The sequence below is a fragment of the Haemorhous mexicanus genome, chromosome 1 (assembly GCF_027477595.1).
Source record: "Haemorhous mexicanus isolate bHaeMex1 chromosome 1, bHaeMex1.pri, whole genome shotgun sequence".
NCBI classification, from domain to species: domain Eukaryota; kingdom Metazoa; phylum Chordata; class Aves; order Passeriformes; family Fringillidae; genus Haemorhous; species Haemorhous mexicanus.
In genome coordinates this window covers 64,052,023-64,065,152 of record NC_082341.1, presented here as the reverse complement: position 1 = coordinate 64,065,152, position 13,130 = coordinate 64,052,023, and the positions used below count along the sequence as shown (strand labels likewise).

At 40.2% G+C, this 13,130-nt stretch overlaps 1 protein-coding gene across 2 annotated transcripts in view; it reads left to right on the top strand.

Moving 5' to 3' along the window:
• The window catches only part of E2F3 (E2F transcription factor 3), a 42,210-nt gene that overhangs the window by 24,574 nt on the left and 4,506 nt on the right, over positions 1-13,130 (top strand). For both annotated transcript variants that reach the window (XM_059851503.1, XM_059851493.1), the window contains exons 2-5: positions 6,008-6,119; positions 8,544-8,763; positions 9,300-9,460; positions 12,044-12,156. In XM_059851503.1, the coding sequence (XP_059707486.1) occupies positions 6,008-6,119; positions 8,544-8,763; positions 9,300-9,460; positions 12,044-12,156 (606 nt within the window). The remainder of the gene's footprint in view (positions 1-6,007; positions 6,120-8,543; positions 8,764-9,299; positions 9,461-12,043; positions 12,157-13,130) is intronic.

Here is a 13,130-nt window from a genome sequence, read left to right as displayed (position 1 = left end):
TTACTTCAGTCTTATGAGTGGCTATGAGTAAAACAGAATTTTGAGGTCATGTTTTCATTAAAAGTGCCATTCCTCATCTTATTCCTCTTGTTCCTCTGTACGGGACTGCCTGCTTTCCTTAGGGAAATAATACTTTAGGAAGACTTGAGAGGACTTACAGAACTTTCCTTTTAAGGACATGCTTTGTTGTCTTTTATGTGCAAATAGTTTAATTCCCAGTTATTTCTTTATTTTCTTATTCTTTCCTGAAACCTCTTAAATGTTTTAGACTGTCAGAGTTAACTACTGAAACTGGAGGTAGTATGGTACTGGCATCTGTGTAGACCACTAGGGTAAATATTTCTTCATGGAAGATGGGAATCCCTCTCCCTTCCAGGGGTTTGAACTGCAAATTTATTTCTGTTGAGAAATGAGGCAGCAGGTGTGAAATGAGTTGTCAGTAGGAGTTTGAGGGCAGGACCTCTGAAGCTTCTCTTGCATCTTTTTGCTGACCTTGGGTGTTTCTTTGCTTGTGAGCTGACCAGCAGAGCTGAGCCCCTCTGCTTTCCTCTCTGTGCCTCTTCCTATTTTCCAGTCTTCCCGAATGTTTGCTGTGCCCTCAGGTGGGTGCAGCCCTCTGGCAGACACTCACAGCTCTCCACATACCTGGGTTTGTTCATTTGAGTGTGTTCTGAATGCTCAGCCTGTATCCCTTCATTCAGTGGAGACATTTCCTTAGTGTATGAATATTTCTCAGCATTCACCCCAAGGTGTCTTTTTTCCTTTGCTTCCTCTCCTGCATTCCTTCCTCATCAAGCTCCAGTTTAATTTACCCTTTCATGTAATATATTTGCTTTCTTCTCTGCAGCTCCTGACCTCTGGAACAGCTTTCTAGAGTTCATGCCTCCAGAACCTCAGCTTTTAAATTGTATTTTTAGCTGACTGCTTAATTTAGAAAATGTGGAAGAAAGCCCGTGCAAAGTGTGTGGGGATTGGTAGAGAACCTATGCTTGGCTTCCTTTCTGCAGTCAAAATTTATCTGTGCTCACTGGAAAGGCTTGCATCCCCTCCCCAGTAATATCAGCCTTGTGGTAAAATACAGAAAAGCTGCCATTTTATCTGCCCCTAGCAATTGTAGTATCTTCTAGAGACTACCCTAGGCTTAGTCATCGTCCCTTGCTTAACTTGCCCATCTTACTCCTAGCTCTGAGACGCCCACAGCTGAGGCCTGAGACACGTTTCTCTGCCTTGCTGCTTAATTCCCTGTAGCTATCACTTAATACAAACAATTTATTCCTTACCGTGCTTAGTTGTTTCCAATCTTCCCTGTTTTACCACCTCGTTGACCATAAAGTACAATTTATTTTCAGCTCCTCATCCCATTGTTTTTTGGAATAAGTTTTTATCTTCTGTCCCCATCTCAGCAGGCTTTGTCCCAGGTTACTTTTGTTCTCATTCTGAGATCAACTTTTGTCCTTTTGTATTTAAATCAGACTGCTGCTCCTCAAATACACCTTGAATGCCTGCTAGGGGAGCAGGGGATGTTGATAGGTCTCAGGACCTCCAAGAAGATGGAATGTGCAGAGCCTGGGAGGCTCAAGAGCTGTGGGGGGAGTTTGAAGTGGAATTTGGCGCTTCACATTTGTAATGAAAATGTACTGACTGCACTTTTCCAAATTACTTTGAATTTAGGGTTTTGGGGTAGTAGAATATGCCCAACGCAGATTATTCCAGCAAGATTTATGTGCTTGCTGAAGCCTAATGGATGCAGCAATATTTCAGACAAAAGATTTTCAGAAGGTGGCACAGGTAATGTAATTTTTTTTAGGTCTATCTCTTGCAAACAGTGCAATTAACTTGCATCCAGTAATAAAGCTGAGAGACACATCTAGCAGGACGAATTCTAGTGTGCATACTTTGGCAAAGTTATTTTCCATGATTTTATCACTGGACAGAATTTAAACTTTTAAATTTTACTGCTTCTTCCCTCAAACTTAAAAATATAATTCTCAGAGTAAATAAGGCTTTGGGTGGATATGATGCAGTCCTCAAGAACTGATGTCTGCCCTACTTGGGCACTGTGCTCTGCTATCTTGACAAAACCCTGTGCTGGCTCTTACCTGATGCTTACTTAGCCCTTACTTATCTGTTACAGGGTAACACTCTGAAATTTCTTCTTTATATGTAATTGCTGCCAGTTTCTTTCCCCAAGAACTGAAGCTGATTGCTGTGTGATATGGCAGTGAAGCTGTCAGTCTGATGCTCCAAGGGGCATGGGTGGGTGTGACACTGCTTCTCCTCAGCAGCTCTCAGTGCAAGCTCATCACCCACCCAGCAGAAAAATCATTTCTGTTTTGGAGTAGGACTAAGTTACTGCTGGTAGGAACCTCTTGAACCAACTTTCTGTGAGGGCTGATGAGGACATTATCAATCAGGTGCTGGCTGCACCAGGAGAGCAGGGATGGAGGGAGGATGCAGAAAAGAGGTGGTGTCAGCAACCTGATAGTCCCAGGTAGCCATGAAGTCAAACCAGCCCACTAAAGGGAATGGGCTATAATTTCCCATTTGCACCTTTTGCACCCCTTTTGTCAATTAATTAATACTACACTTGCTCCTTTTCTTCTCTTCTACAAGCATAACCAGGCTCCAACCTCCTCTTGAAAGTTAATCCATGAGACTGAGTACTGTAAAGTGAATTGCATCAGGTCCTGTGTTCTTGAAAATACTTAGCTTATCCTGGCAGTTTTTAAACTATTTTCCTCTAGAGACAAGTGTTCTTAGGAAAGACATTCTTGTGGGTTTGCCTCTGATGTGGATTGTGGTAGCTATCTAGGTTTCTTTAAAAAAAAAAAAGAAAAAAAAAAAGGAATTGAAGCTAAACGTGCAAACCTACATAGGACTCAAGGTGCCACCAGTTTTTAGTGGTCTGCACTGAACAATGGGTCTGTAGTTCTATCTATATCAGGGATTGCTCATAGTATTGGAAGAAAAACTTGAGTTAAAGCAGTTGATGTCACAATATTTACATCTGCACCAAGGGGTGGGGTAGGTATCTGGTTTAGCTTAATGGGATGCTTGCTTTCCTGTTACTTTTGTGTGTCTTGCTGGAATGTATCAGTTTGTGGCTTTCCTGTCTCATAGTTCCATGTATTTTGTGCTCCTTTCACTGTCCCCTTAAAGAATCTGGCTTCCCATTTCTTGCACTCAGGTTCATGTCACTGAGAAATTTTTAGTCCCTTTGCTTCCTATCTGGCCTTGTCATTTGGGATGCTTTGTGCTGGTGTCCTTTGGCTTGTTACTTCTTAGCAAGTTCCTCTTACCATGTCAGATGGTTGTGCGTGCTATGAGTGATCAAGTAATGCAGTAAGGACAAATAATACTAATTTGTCAAAATAGTGCCAATAATGAATACAGTGCTGTAGCAAAAATAAGTGACACAAATCAAGATGTTTTTTTAAGAGGCTCACTAATTCTGCTGATCACAGATCTTGAGAATTCTGAAGAGAAGCCAGATATTGGAAGGCATTATGAATAATTTTGGAGATGGGAGAGAAACTGTGAGTCACCAAGAATCTCTAGTGCAAACAAAACAGCACTAGGAAATCTTTAGTTTGTAACTCATGAAAGACAAAATTGAGAGAACACGCCACTTCAGTCCTGCATCTTATCAGTTACAAAGTTTGTAAAACAGGAAGGGGAAGTGAGGACTTGCTGAGTGACGTGTAACATCTGGCCTGAAATTAAACATTCCTCAGGGTTTCCTAAAATTGCTTGTCAGTAATCAGGATCTTTTAAACTCCACTGAAATATTTTGCTCTATATATCTCTCAGGTTTCCTGTATGCTTTGTACCCTAAAAACCAGCTATCTCATAGAGTTCACTTTATCATATGGTATTTTTTTCACTAGCCCTACAATGTCTGCAGGTGCCCTGAGCCTGACAAGAGTGTGGTGTTTGTGCCAGCCCCAGCACATGCAGGCAGGCTTTTGCTGCTCTGTGCAACCAAAGGATGCTGTCTGTGTTCTCTCAGATTATTTGAAGTTCACGGGAAAAACTTAAATAAGTCTTTAACCACAAAAGCAGAGGCAAAATACTGTTGTTTGTGTCTTGCAGACAAGTTGAAACAAAAAGTTTTGATGTATAATCCAAGCCTAAGTTTCTCTTCTGATGGAGAGAGCTGCAAATCTCTGGATTTTACGTTTTAAGCGTTGCCCCTCCTTCTCACACCTGGTTTTGAGATTCTCTTTTATCTTTAATTGTATCCCTTTGGCCTAGTCTTCCCACGCCTTGAATTGTTCCCTTTTCACCCCTCCTTCCTTTGCTCTTTTCCACCCTTTCTCAGGGTAGAAAAACGCTTGCATAAAAAAGTGTGAAATGTATTGCTCTCTGTGGAATAGCTGTAATCTTAATTTAATCCAATTATGTTGGCTAAACATATTAGCTGGATGCTTTTGTTAACACTTGACCTTTTAGAAATCTCTGTCCTTGGATTACAGAGCTGAGCAGAGCAGAGGTGTTTCATGCTTTTGGAAGCTGCTACCGGTGATCTGCTGGGAGTGTTGGTTAGAAGGATGCAGATGCAGTTTTGCCCTGTTGCCAGTGAATTTTATGCCCCTTCACACAAGATGTGGAGAAGAGTGCCTTGAGTGCTCTGCACGTGCTGTTACACCATGGGCTTGTATGAGTTTCATGTGCTTTAACTTGCCTTTTAATAAGTCTGAGGTTTGCAAGCAGAGTCCAACAGAAAGATGTTATATGGCTATCCATAAATAAATGCATATGAATTACTTTATTCAGAGCCTTCTGTTGGTCACAGATGCAAAGTAAAGTGCATAAGACAAATCCACAATACAGAAATACCTGTCTACAACTCCATAGCAAAATGCATTGTTTTGTCTTGGAGCAATGAGGAGGATGACATTATCCAGCCCTGTGGGGTGAATCTTAAAAACAAGCAAATAGTGTACTCTGAATTACTCTACCTAACTGAATAAACAACATTCTGCAGAAACAGTTGTTTGTCTAAACTTGATTAGGCATAAAGCTTCTTTTTCCTGTGTCTTCCAGGTAATGTGCTTTCTATTGTTAGGATAACGAGTATCCCCAGATTTAATTTCAGTAACCTGAGTGGCAGAGAAGGGTATAGAATTGTTTCCAAAGATAGTATATTGTGTTTCTGTCTAGGAACAGAATTCATATTGGTGGTGGTTTTCATTGCAGTTTGTCTGTGTGCTGCAAAGTTTAATGGTTTCATTCACTATTTTCATTATTCAAGATGTGTTTCCTTTGAGCTGAATGCAACCTTTAGCTGATTTTCAGGCATTGTCTAATACTGCTTTTGCTCCACCTTACTTTAATTTAGGCAACACATATGCTAGTTAATGTGAAATAAATGTAGTGGTTGTGCTTTCAATGAGGACAAGTTTTTCAGAGGCAGAGAAAACTTATCCAATGCTGCTCTTGGTGTCGTGTCATGTAAGAAGTTCACAGTAGTGGAAATTATTGGTCCCGTCAAAGCCATCCTCTCAGATAGTGAAGGGAAAAATATAACTTGCACTAGCACTACTTTTGCAGAAACTTAGATGGATATAATGAGTTTTTCAAAGGAAATGCAGCTTTGTGGATTCATACATGTGGGTGCTTGAGAAGCTGTCTTTGTTTTTCCTAAATGAAATGTTCTTAGCTCAAGTGAGGGCTGAAGTCTTTCATACCTATTCAAGAAAGTGCAGACTAGACTGAAATATACCATCAAATGGTCACTCAGCTTTTCAAATTTAAAAAAATTGCTGAATTTTCAAATTAAAACCTCATGAACCTAGCTTTTAAGTAATATGTTTAAGTGTGCCTTAAGATTCCAGTAAATATTTGGATTCCATTCTGTGATGCATATGGGCTATGAACCTGTACTGATACCTTGGTGTGAAAAGTTCACCACTCTCTGCCTTTCCTGTAGTCCCAATACTGTGTTTGATAAAGTGAAATATACTTCTTAACAATCCATTAATTTTTTTTTTATTTTTTTAAACAGGCAAAACGAAGGCTGGAGCTGGGAGAAAGTGGCCACCAGTATCTTGCGGAAGGACTAAAGACTCCAAAGGGGAAAGGAAGAGCTGCAACAAGAAGTCCAGATAGTCCAAAAAGTAAGGGAGCTGGTAACATGCTGTCATCAGTCTGCATTACCTAGCTTAGGGTGTGTTTATTGCTGTCCTCACCTAGATGTGTATGCAGCAAACTCAACCCCCAGCTGGGCAGTGGTCAGCAGGTTTGCAGCATGCAGGGGTTGCTGCAGAGCTGCTGAGAGGCTGCAGAAGCTCCTGGCTGCCAGATGTGTCCCTCTGGCTGCCAGGCAGCCTGCATTCCCTCTGCCCAGGGCCTCCCCTTCAGCCAAGGACACTATGCTGGGATGCTTGGAGAGGTGGATGCTGAGGAATGAAGGTGGCGTGATGGGATGGATTGCACAGTTATTAGGCAAGGCTCATCAGGCCAGCCTCCTCCTTGGCTGCAGGAGTTACAGCAGCTGGCTACCAGGCCTTCATTCCCTGGGTAGGGATTTGCAAAGATTGCTAGCTGTGCCTCAGCAGCACTGCATGAAAAATATTCTTAGTGGCATCCAAGCTCTCTTCTGTCCCTGCAGAGGGACTCTGGATACTGCCACTGCCTAGTTGCTCTAATTACTAATTTTTGCACATCTGCATTGCCTTGGGCAGTGGGCTTCTTGCAGCAGAAGTGGGGGCTGTAGCCCTGCTGTCCTGTTTGGGGGATTTCAGCAGGAGAGTTAGGCTGGTAGGGGGAGCCAGATGGGGCAAGGAGAGGACTGAGGCCGCAGTGGTAGTGATGTCAGAGCAAGAGAGGCCAAGGGGTCTTCCTCACCAGCCTGCTGGTTTCTGTTGAGGCAGATAGGAAAAGTGAAATTAGTTGAAGATAGAAACTTAAAGCATAGGAGTTAAACAACCACAATTGATTTAACTAAGCTAAATTTCATTAAGCTATATGAAGCTTATTTTAAATTGAAGTGGATTCTTGTAGAAATTCAGTACTGCTTGGTGCACAGGATGCTGCTGCAGCATTGATAAACCTGTACAAAGAATTTGGTGTGGGATGAGGAGCCTAAGCCATTTTAGGTGGGACTCCAGTCACTTCTTGCCATTATCACTCTGATCCTCTTACCCTTTTCTAAGCTCCAACAAAACCCAGACAAACCAACCACCCTTGCTCTAAATCCACAAGGTCATGTAAGTGATGTGAATGAGATTTAGATGAGATGTTGGGAAGAAATTCTTTCCTCTCAGGGTGGTGAGGCACTGGAACAGGTTGCCCAGAGAAGCTGTGGATGCCTCATCCCTGGAAGTGTTTCAAGGCCAGGTTGGATGGGGCTCTGAGCAATCTGGTCTAGTGGGAGGTGTCCCTATCCATGGCAGGGAGGGTGGAACTGGATGATCTCTAAGTTCCACTTCCAACCCCAGCCTTTCTATGAATATTCTTCCATTTCCTTGAGCAGACAAGCCCTGAGTCTACCCAAAGAAATACAGCTAGCTGGTTTTCTTTGCAAGGATGCAACATCTTGGTTTTCATTGAAAAGGCATTGTATTCTTCAGAATATTTCAGGGTAATCTAAAGGTTCACTCTTTGGTGGGATTTTCAGTTTTGACTGACTTCTGGAGTTTATTGTATGACATGACCCTTGAAAATATGAAAAAGACCACCAAAATCAGCCCAAGTTCCACCCTGCATACTGGAAGCAAAGTAAGGGTTTGAGATGTACCAGCCCAGCAGACTTGTAGTAATGGCTGGCTCGTTTCCCCTGACAGAAAAGCCTTGGACATTTAGAATTAGGCATCGTTCTGATCCAAGTATTTAAACTCTTAAAAGCCCATCTGTGAAGTTTATAGATGCTGCATTTGTGCATGGAAACCATGAATTGGTCCAAGCCATTTGCTGACTTCTAATTTAGAAGATATGGATACTCTGTCCCAGTTTGAGCATTGCATGGTTATGAAGCAATGATGATTATAAATTGTTATTTTATACCAATCTCCTCTAATTCGCTTGAGTTTTCTCAAGCTGTGGAGTCTGACACTGATGGAATCTGTCATTGTGTTCACCCACTGAAGTACACCTAAGTCCTGCTTAATTGCATATGAAACACTTATCTCACACGAGGGGAAAATCAAACCTTGATGAAAGCTGGCTATCAGACTGATGAAGGAGAGTCACAGGGGATTTTTTTGGGTTTGCTGCCAGGATAAGTAGATACTAAAAATACTATGAATTCACATAGTAAAAGCCTAAGCAGACTATTTCCATATTTATCTATCAGACTACTGGAAATATTTGCATTTTAAAAAACGTATATATTTGCTCATGTACCTGTGACTTTTGGAAAAGTACATCTTGAAATACAAATACGTAGTGGTAGGTTGTGTCTTAATGTGAGGTATGAGAGATTTCTTCAGTAAAAATGAAAGAAGTAACTGTAATATATGTAATTTCATTTTTGGTTGCTGCTTTCGGAACGAAAATGAGAAAAAAACCGATATAACTTTCTTTTTCCTTTTCCTTCCAAGCTCCAAAATCTCCTTCAGAGAAGACTCGGTATGATACATCCCTTGGCCTTCTTACAAAGAAGTTCATTCAGTTGCTGAGCCAATCTCCTGATGGGGTCCTAGATTTGAACAGAGCAGCAGAGGTCCTCAAGGTGCAAAAAAGGAGGATTTACGATATCACCAATGTACTGGAAGGCATCCATCTCATTAAGAAAAAATCCAAAAACAACATTCAGTGGATGTAAGTATTCATTATCCTTTTCCATCCCTGCTGGCTGATTTCACCATCACAGGGCCGCAGTGTTTTTCTTCTCCTGCCTTTCGTTCTAACACTTTGCTCCAAGCAATTATCCAAAATGCCTTCCAACAGGATGAAGTCCTATTTTTCTGTTAAGAAAAGTTTATAAAAAGCATTTGTCAGGGAAATTAGAAACCAGCATTTTGTTTGAACACTGGATTAATTAATTTGCTTCTGCCTGTGGAGTAAGTTTTAGGTATGTGTCTCTATCTATTGCCTTCCTTGGGTTTTTTTAAGCTGTGGGTAGAAACAAGATTTTGGAAGTATTTGGAAATATTCAACTCTTGCATCTTGGTGGCAGTTCCAAAATGTGTTGTTGTGATAAAAAGATGCTTTTTCTGGAAGGCATCGTTCATGTTGACTTGCTAGGGATGGGTTTAGGGGGAAAGGATGAAGAACTTGATCTGCAGTGTAAAACCCTGTGTCTCCCATGGTGTAGGGTCAGATTTTACAGAAATCTTCCTTCTATGTGTCTGCAGGGGCTGCAGTCTGTCCGAGGATGGTGGGATGCTGGCGCAGCGCCAGGGCCTCACCAAGGAGGTGACGGAACTGACTCAGGAAGAGAAGAAACTGGATGAGCTAATCCAAAGCTGCACCCTGGACCTCAAGCTGCTAACAGAGGACTCAGAGAATCAGAGATATCCTTTTTCCCAAAACCTCAAAGGTGCTCAGCCTCCTTGCTGTGCCCTGTAATGCTAGGAGACTTCCTCTGTGTGATGTCATTGAAAGAAAGCATCAGGAGCTTCTAGAAGCTGAAGAGGTTTTAATGTGGTTTGATATAAAAGCTGCTTAAGCAGCTTGAACCTGTAATGCTTCTGGGGTGTGAAAAGGAAAGCAAGAAAAGAAGTATGTGAAGGAGACTGTTAACATTTGTGTTCACATACAGTAGAACCAAGAACCTTTACTGATTAATGAGTGAAGATATGCAATAGCCCTGCATTTTTTCAAGCCTAGAGCAAACCACAGTTTTATGTGTTTAGAAATTATAAAGGCGTGAAAAGAAAGTCTGATAAGGTAACAGACTTGTTTAGTCATTACTTTTTTTTTATTTATTTCACTTTAAACTTTAAATATAAATTAAAGGCACAGAGAGGAAAATAAAGTTGGGATTTGGTTTAGTCTGAAACTTTGTTGCAAGTTTCAGATTCCTCTGTTTAGAGAATCTATAATAAAATATAGATAAAACTTCCATGAGTTCTCAGAATACCTTAGGCTGAATTATTTAATGTAATAGCAATACTAAATTGCATAAGGTTCATATGACTTATTTTGGCTGTTAATGCTCTTCGTAATTAACCAGTTGTCATTTTTCCTTGGATTTCCCACCTATTAGCAACACAAGAAAGCATTTTATCAAATGCTGATAGGAAAACTTATTACTATATATAATAAGTAATGTTCAAATAGCATCTAATAAAGTGGATTTATTCTCTGTTCTGAAGGAGAGGAAGTAACTATGGGAGTACCAGTAAAAAGTACTTGAACTACGTGAGCATTGACTTTTGACTGGATTTCATAGACATTTTGATGTAACCAAAGATCACCAAGGGGAATGGGGAGTAGGATCAGTACTGCCTCTAGCTAAGAGTATAATCCATGAAGAGACATAAGACAAAACTCAACATGACAGTTGTGAATTTTTGTAGCACTGAATCCCGTGGGGATGAACTCTGCCTTTGCAAACCTTACTTAACAAGTGGTAAAAGCCTTGATAAAAGCCATTTGGGTGAAAGATGATGAGCTGTCACTTTGCCTCTTGACTTGTGTGATCCAAGATAGATGCAGTATGTATTGGAGCTCGGGCAGTCTGTCTTGCTGTACTGTCCAGTAACAGCCCAAGAAATATATATAATAAGTCAGGCTTTTTATTTCTCTGGCATAAACGTTATGCCAGGTGACAAATGACAAAACTAAAAGAGCTAGAGCTGTATGCATGTGATCATGGCCATTTCCCAGTTCTTTTCACAGCCAAAAGCACTTTAACATCTCAGGTACATGAATCAGTATGTGAGGCTTCCCCATGTAGTAACCCCCAAAACACTGTCATTTTGACAAATACTTGTTGAACAGCAAAATATTCATATTTATTCTGTGCTTATGCAGAAATTGACATTCTGTACTCTAGAGGTTTAAAGTAGCTGGTTAAACAGGCTTTAAAATAATTTTATGTAATAGAAATTAATATATAAATATATGAATGTTGCATAAATATTTATTTATATACCATTTATAGGAATATTATTTATATAATATATAGTATAATATTATAGTATATATAATAATATGGTATATATAATAGATAAAATATATAATACTGTATTTTAATTATATATTTTATATATTTATATAATATTTTAATATTTATATAATTTCATATAGGCTCTATGTATTATATATTTACGTTTGCAAAGCCCCTCAAATGTAAACTGAAATTAGGATTTTTGTCAGCCTGGAGAAGAGAAGACTCCAGAGAGACCCTAGAGCACCTTCCAGTACATAAAGGGGGCCTGTGGGGGAGCTGGAGATGGAGTTTTTAATAAGGACAAGTTGTGAAATGGCTTTAAACTGAACGAAGGTGGGTTTAGGTGAAATATTAGACAGAAATTCTTTACTGTGAGGGTGGTGAGACACTGGCACAGGTTGCCCAGAGTAGCTGTGGATGCCCCATCCCTGGAATTGCTCCAGGCCAGGTTGGATGGGGGTCTGGGCAACCTGGTCTAGTGAAAGATGTCCCCACCCATGGCAGAAGGGTTGGAACTAAATGATCTTTTAAGATCCTTTCCAGCCCAAACCATTCTATGCTTCAATGATGCTGTGTATGCACTTCTATAGCATGCATCTGTAAATTCCTATACACTTTTTCAGTGATTTTCAGTTCTCTGCATGTTGATAGCAAGTGAATAAAAACTTTTGCTTTGTGGAGCCTGTGAGTAATTTCAGGTTGTTGAACCTTAGCTTCTGTAGTTTCCCCCATGTAGAGGAGGAGAGGAGCACTCAGCACAGAGAATCCTTTTTGTTTCCTGAGTGGTGGCCCTGGCTGTGACATCAAAGGGAAGTTCTCACAGGGCTTCGTGGCAATCACAGTGTAGAGAACAGAAAACCTTGGGCTAAGTGCTCTGTTGAAATTTGAGAAAATGGAAAAATAATTGAAAGACTTCTGCCTTTTCTAATAGTCTGAGTGTATTGTAACCTGGGTTGGAAAATTCCTTAACAGTGATTACATTAGCTTATGTGACATATCAAGATATTAGAAAAATTAGTGGCCTTAAAGACCAAACTGTTATAGTTGTGAAAGCTCCTCCAGAAACAAGACTTGAAGTGCCTGACCCAGTGGAGGTAAGGAGAATCTGTCATTTCCTGCCAGGTTATATATAATTTTTTCTACAGATGCAGCATCTCCTGAGTCTTACTGTGATATGTGCCCAGGTAAACAGTCCTATATTCTTACAAATTTTAGGGATGTTTCTGTAGAAAAGGAAACTTTAAACATCAGTTCACACAGAACTATCATTATTTGCTCCTTTTCACTCACTTTCAGATTTCTTCAGAGTAATCCACACTATTTACAGATATTTTCTTTTGCTATGCTTTATGTAAAAAGAAACTTTCTTGACAATTGAAATTTCCAATTTTACATTGGTTTGTAACAATGTGAAGTCTTTCACAAGAAATTCAGCTTTCTTATTTTAGTTAAAAAGTTAATGGATAACTCAATGCCTTAAGCATCTTGACAACACATACAACTGATATCCTAATTTATTGAAACATGTTTTCATGCAGGAATTTATTTTCTGAAGTATTACAGGTATTGTAGAAATTTGTGTTTTACTCATAGAACACATTCTTGCCCTTCCTTCTTTCATCACCATCATCTTTGCTTCATTGGCACTCACTTTAATTCTCACTTGGGAAGACAGACCCAAGTATGTTGGGCAAATGGGAGTAATTTGCAGGAATGGATTGGTTAGAGATTCAAAAAATGTACCTAATTTCTTCACTCAAGGAGCAGCTAGAGATGGGGCTAACCCCACAAACACTGCTGTTGTTTTGTTCATAGCTGTGCATTAATCTTTCATCCCGACACCAGGCCAAGTGAGCTCAGCCATACCTGCTGCCCTGTGGGCAGGATCAGGCTCTGGATTCCTTGTCACTTTTTTTTCCCTAAGATTATTTTGCACTTGCTTAGACCCATTTTGGTTTCTATCCTTCTTTTTTTCTTTTCTTTGCCTTTGTCCTTACTTTCCCCTTTGAACCTTGCAAGTTCTGGCAGGAAGAATAAATCATTTTGCTGCAATGAGAAAAGGGTATCT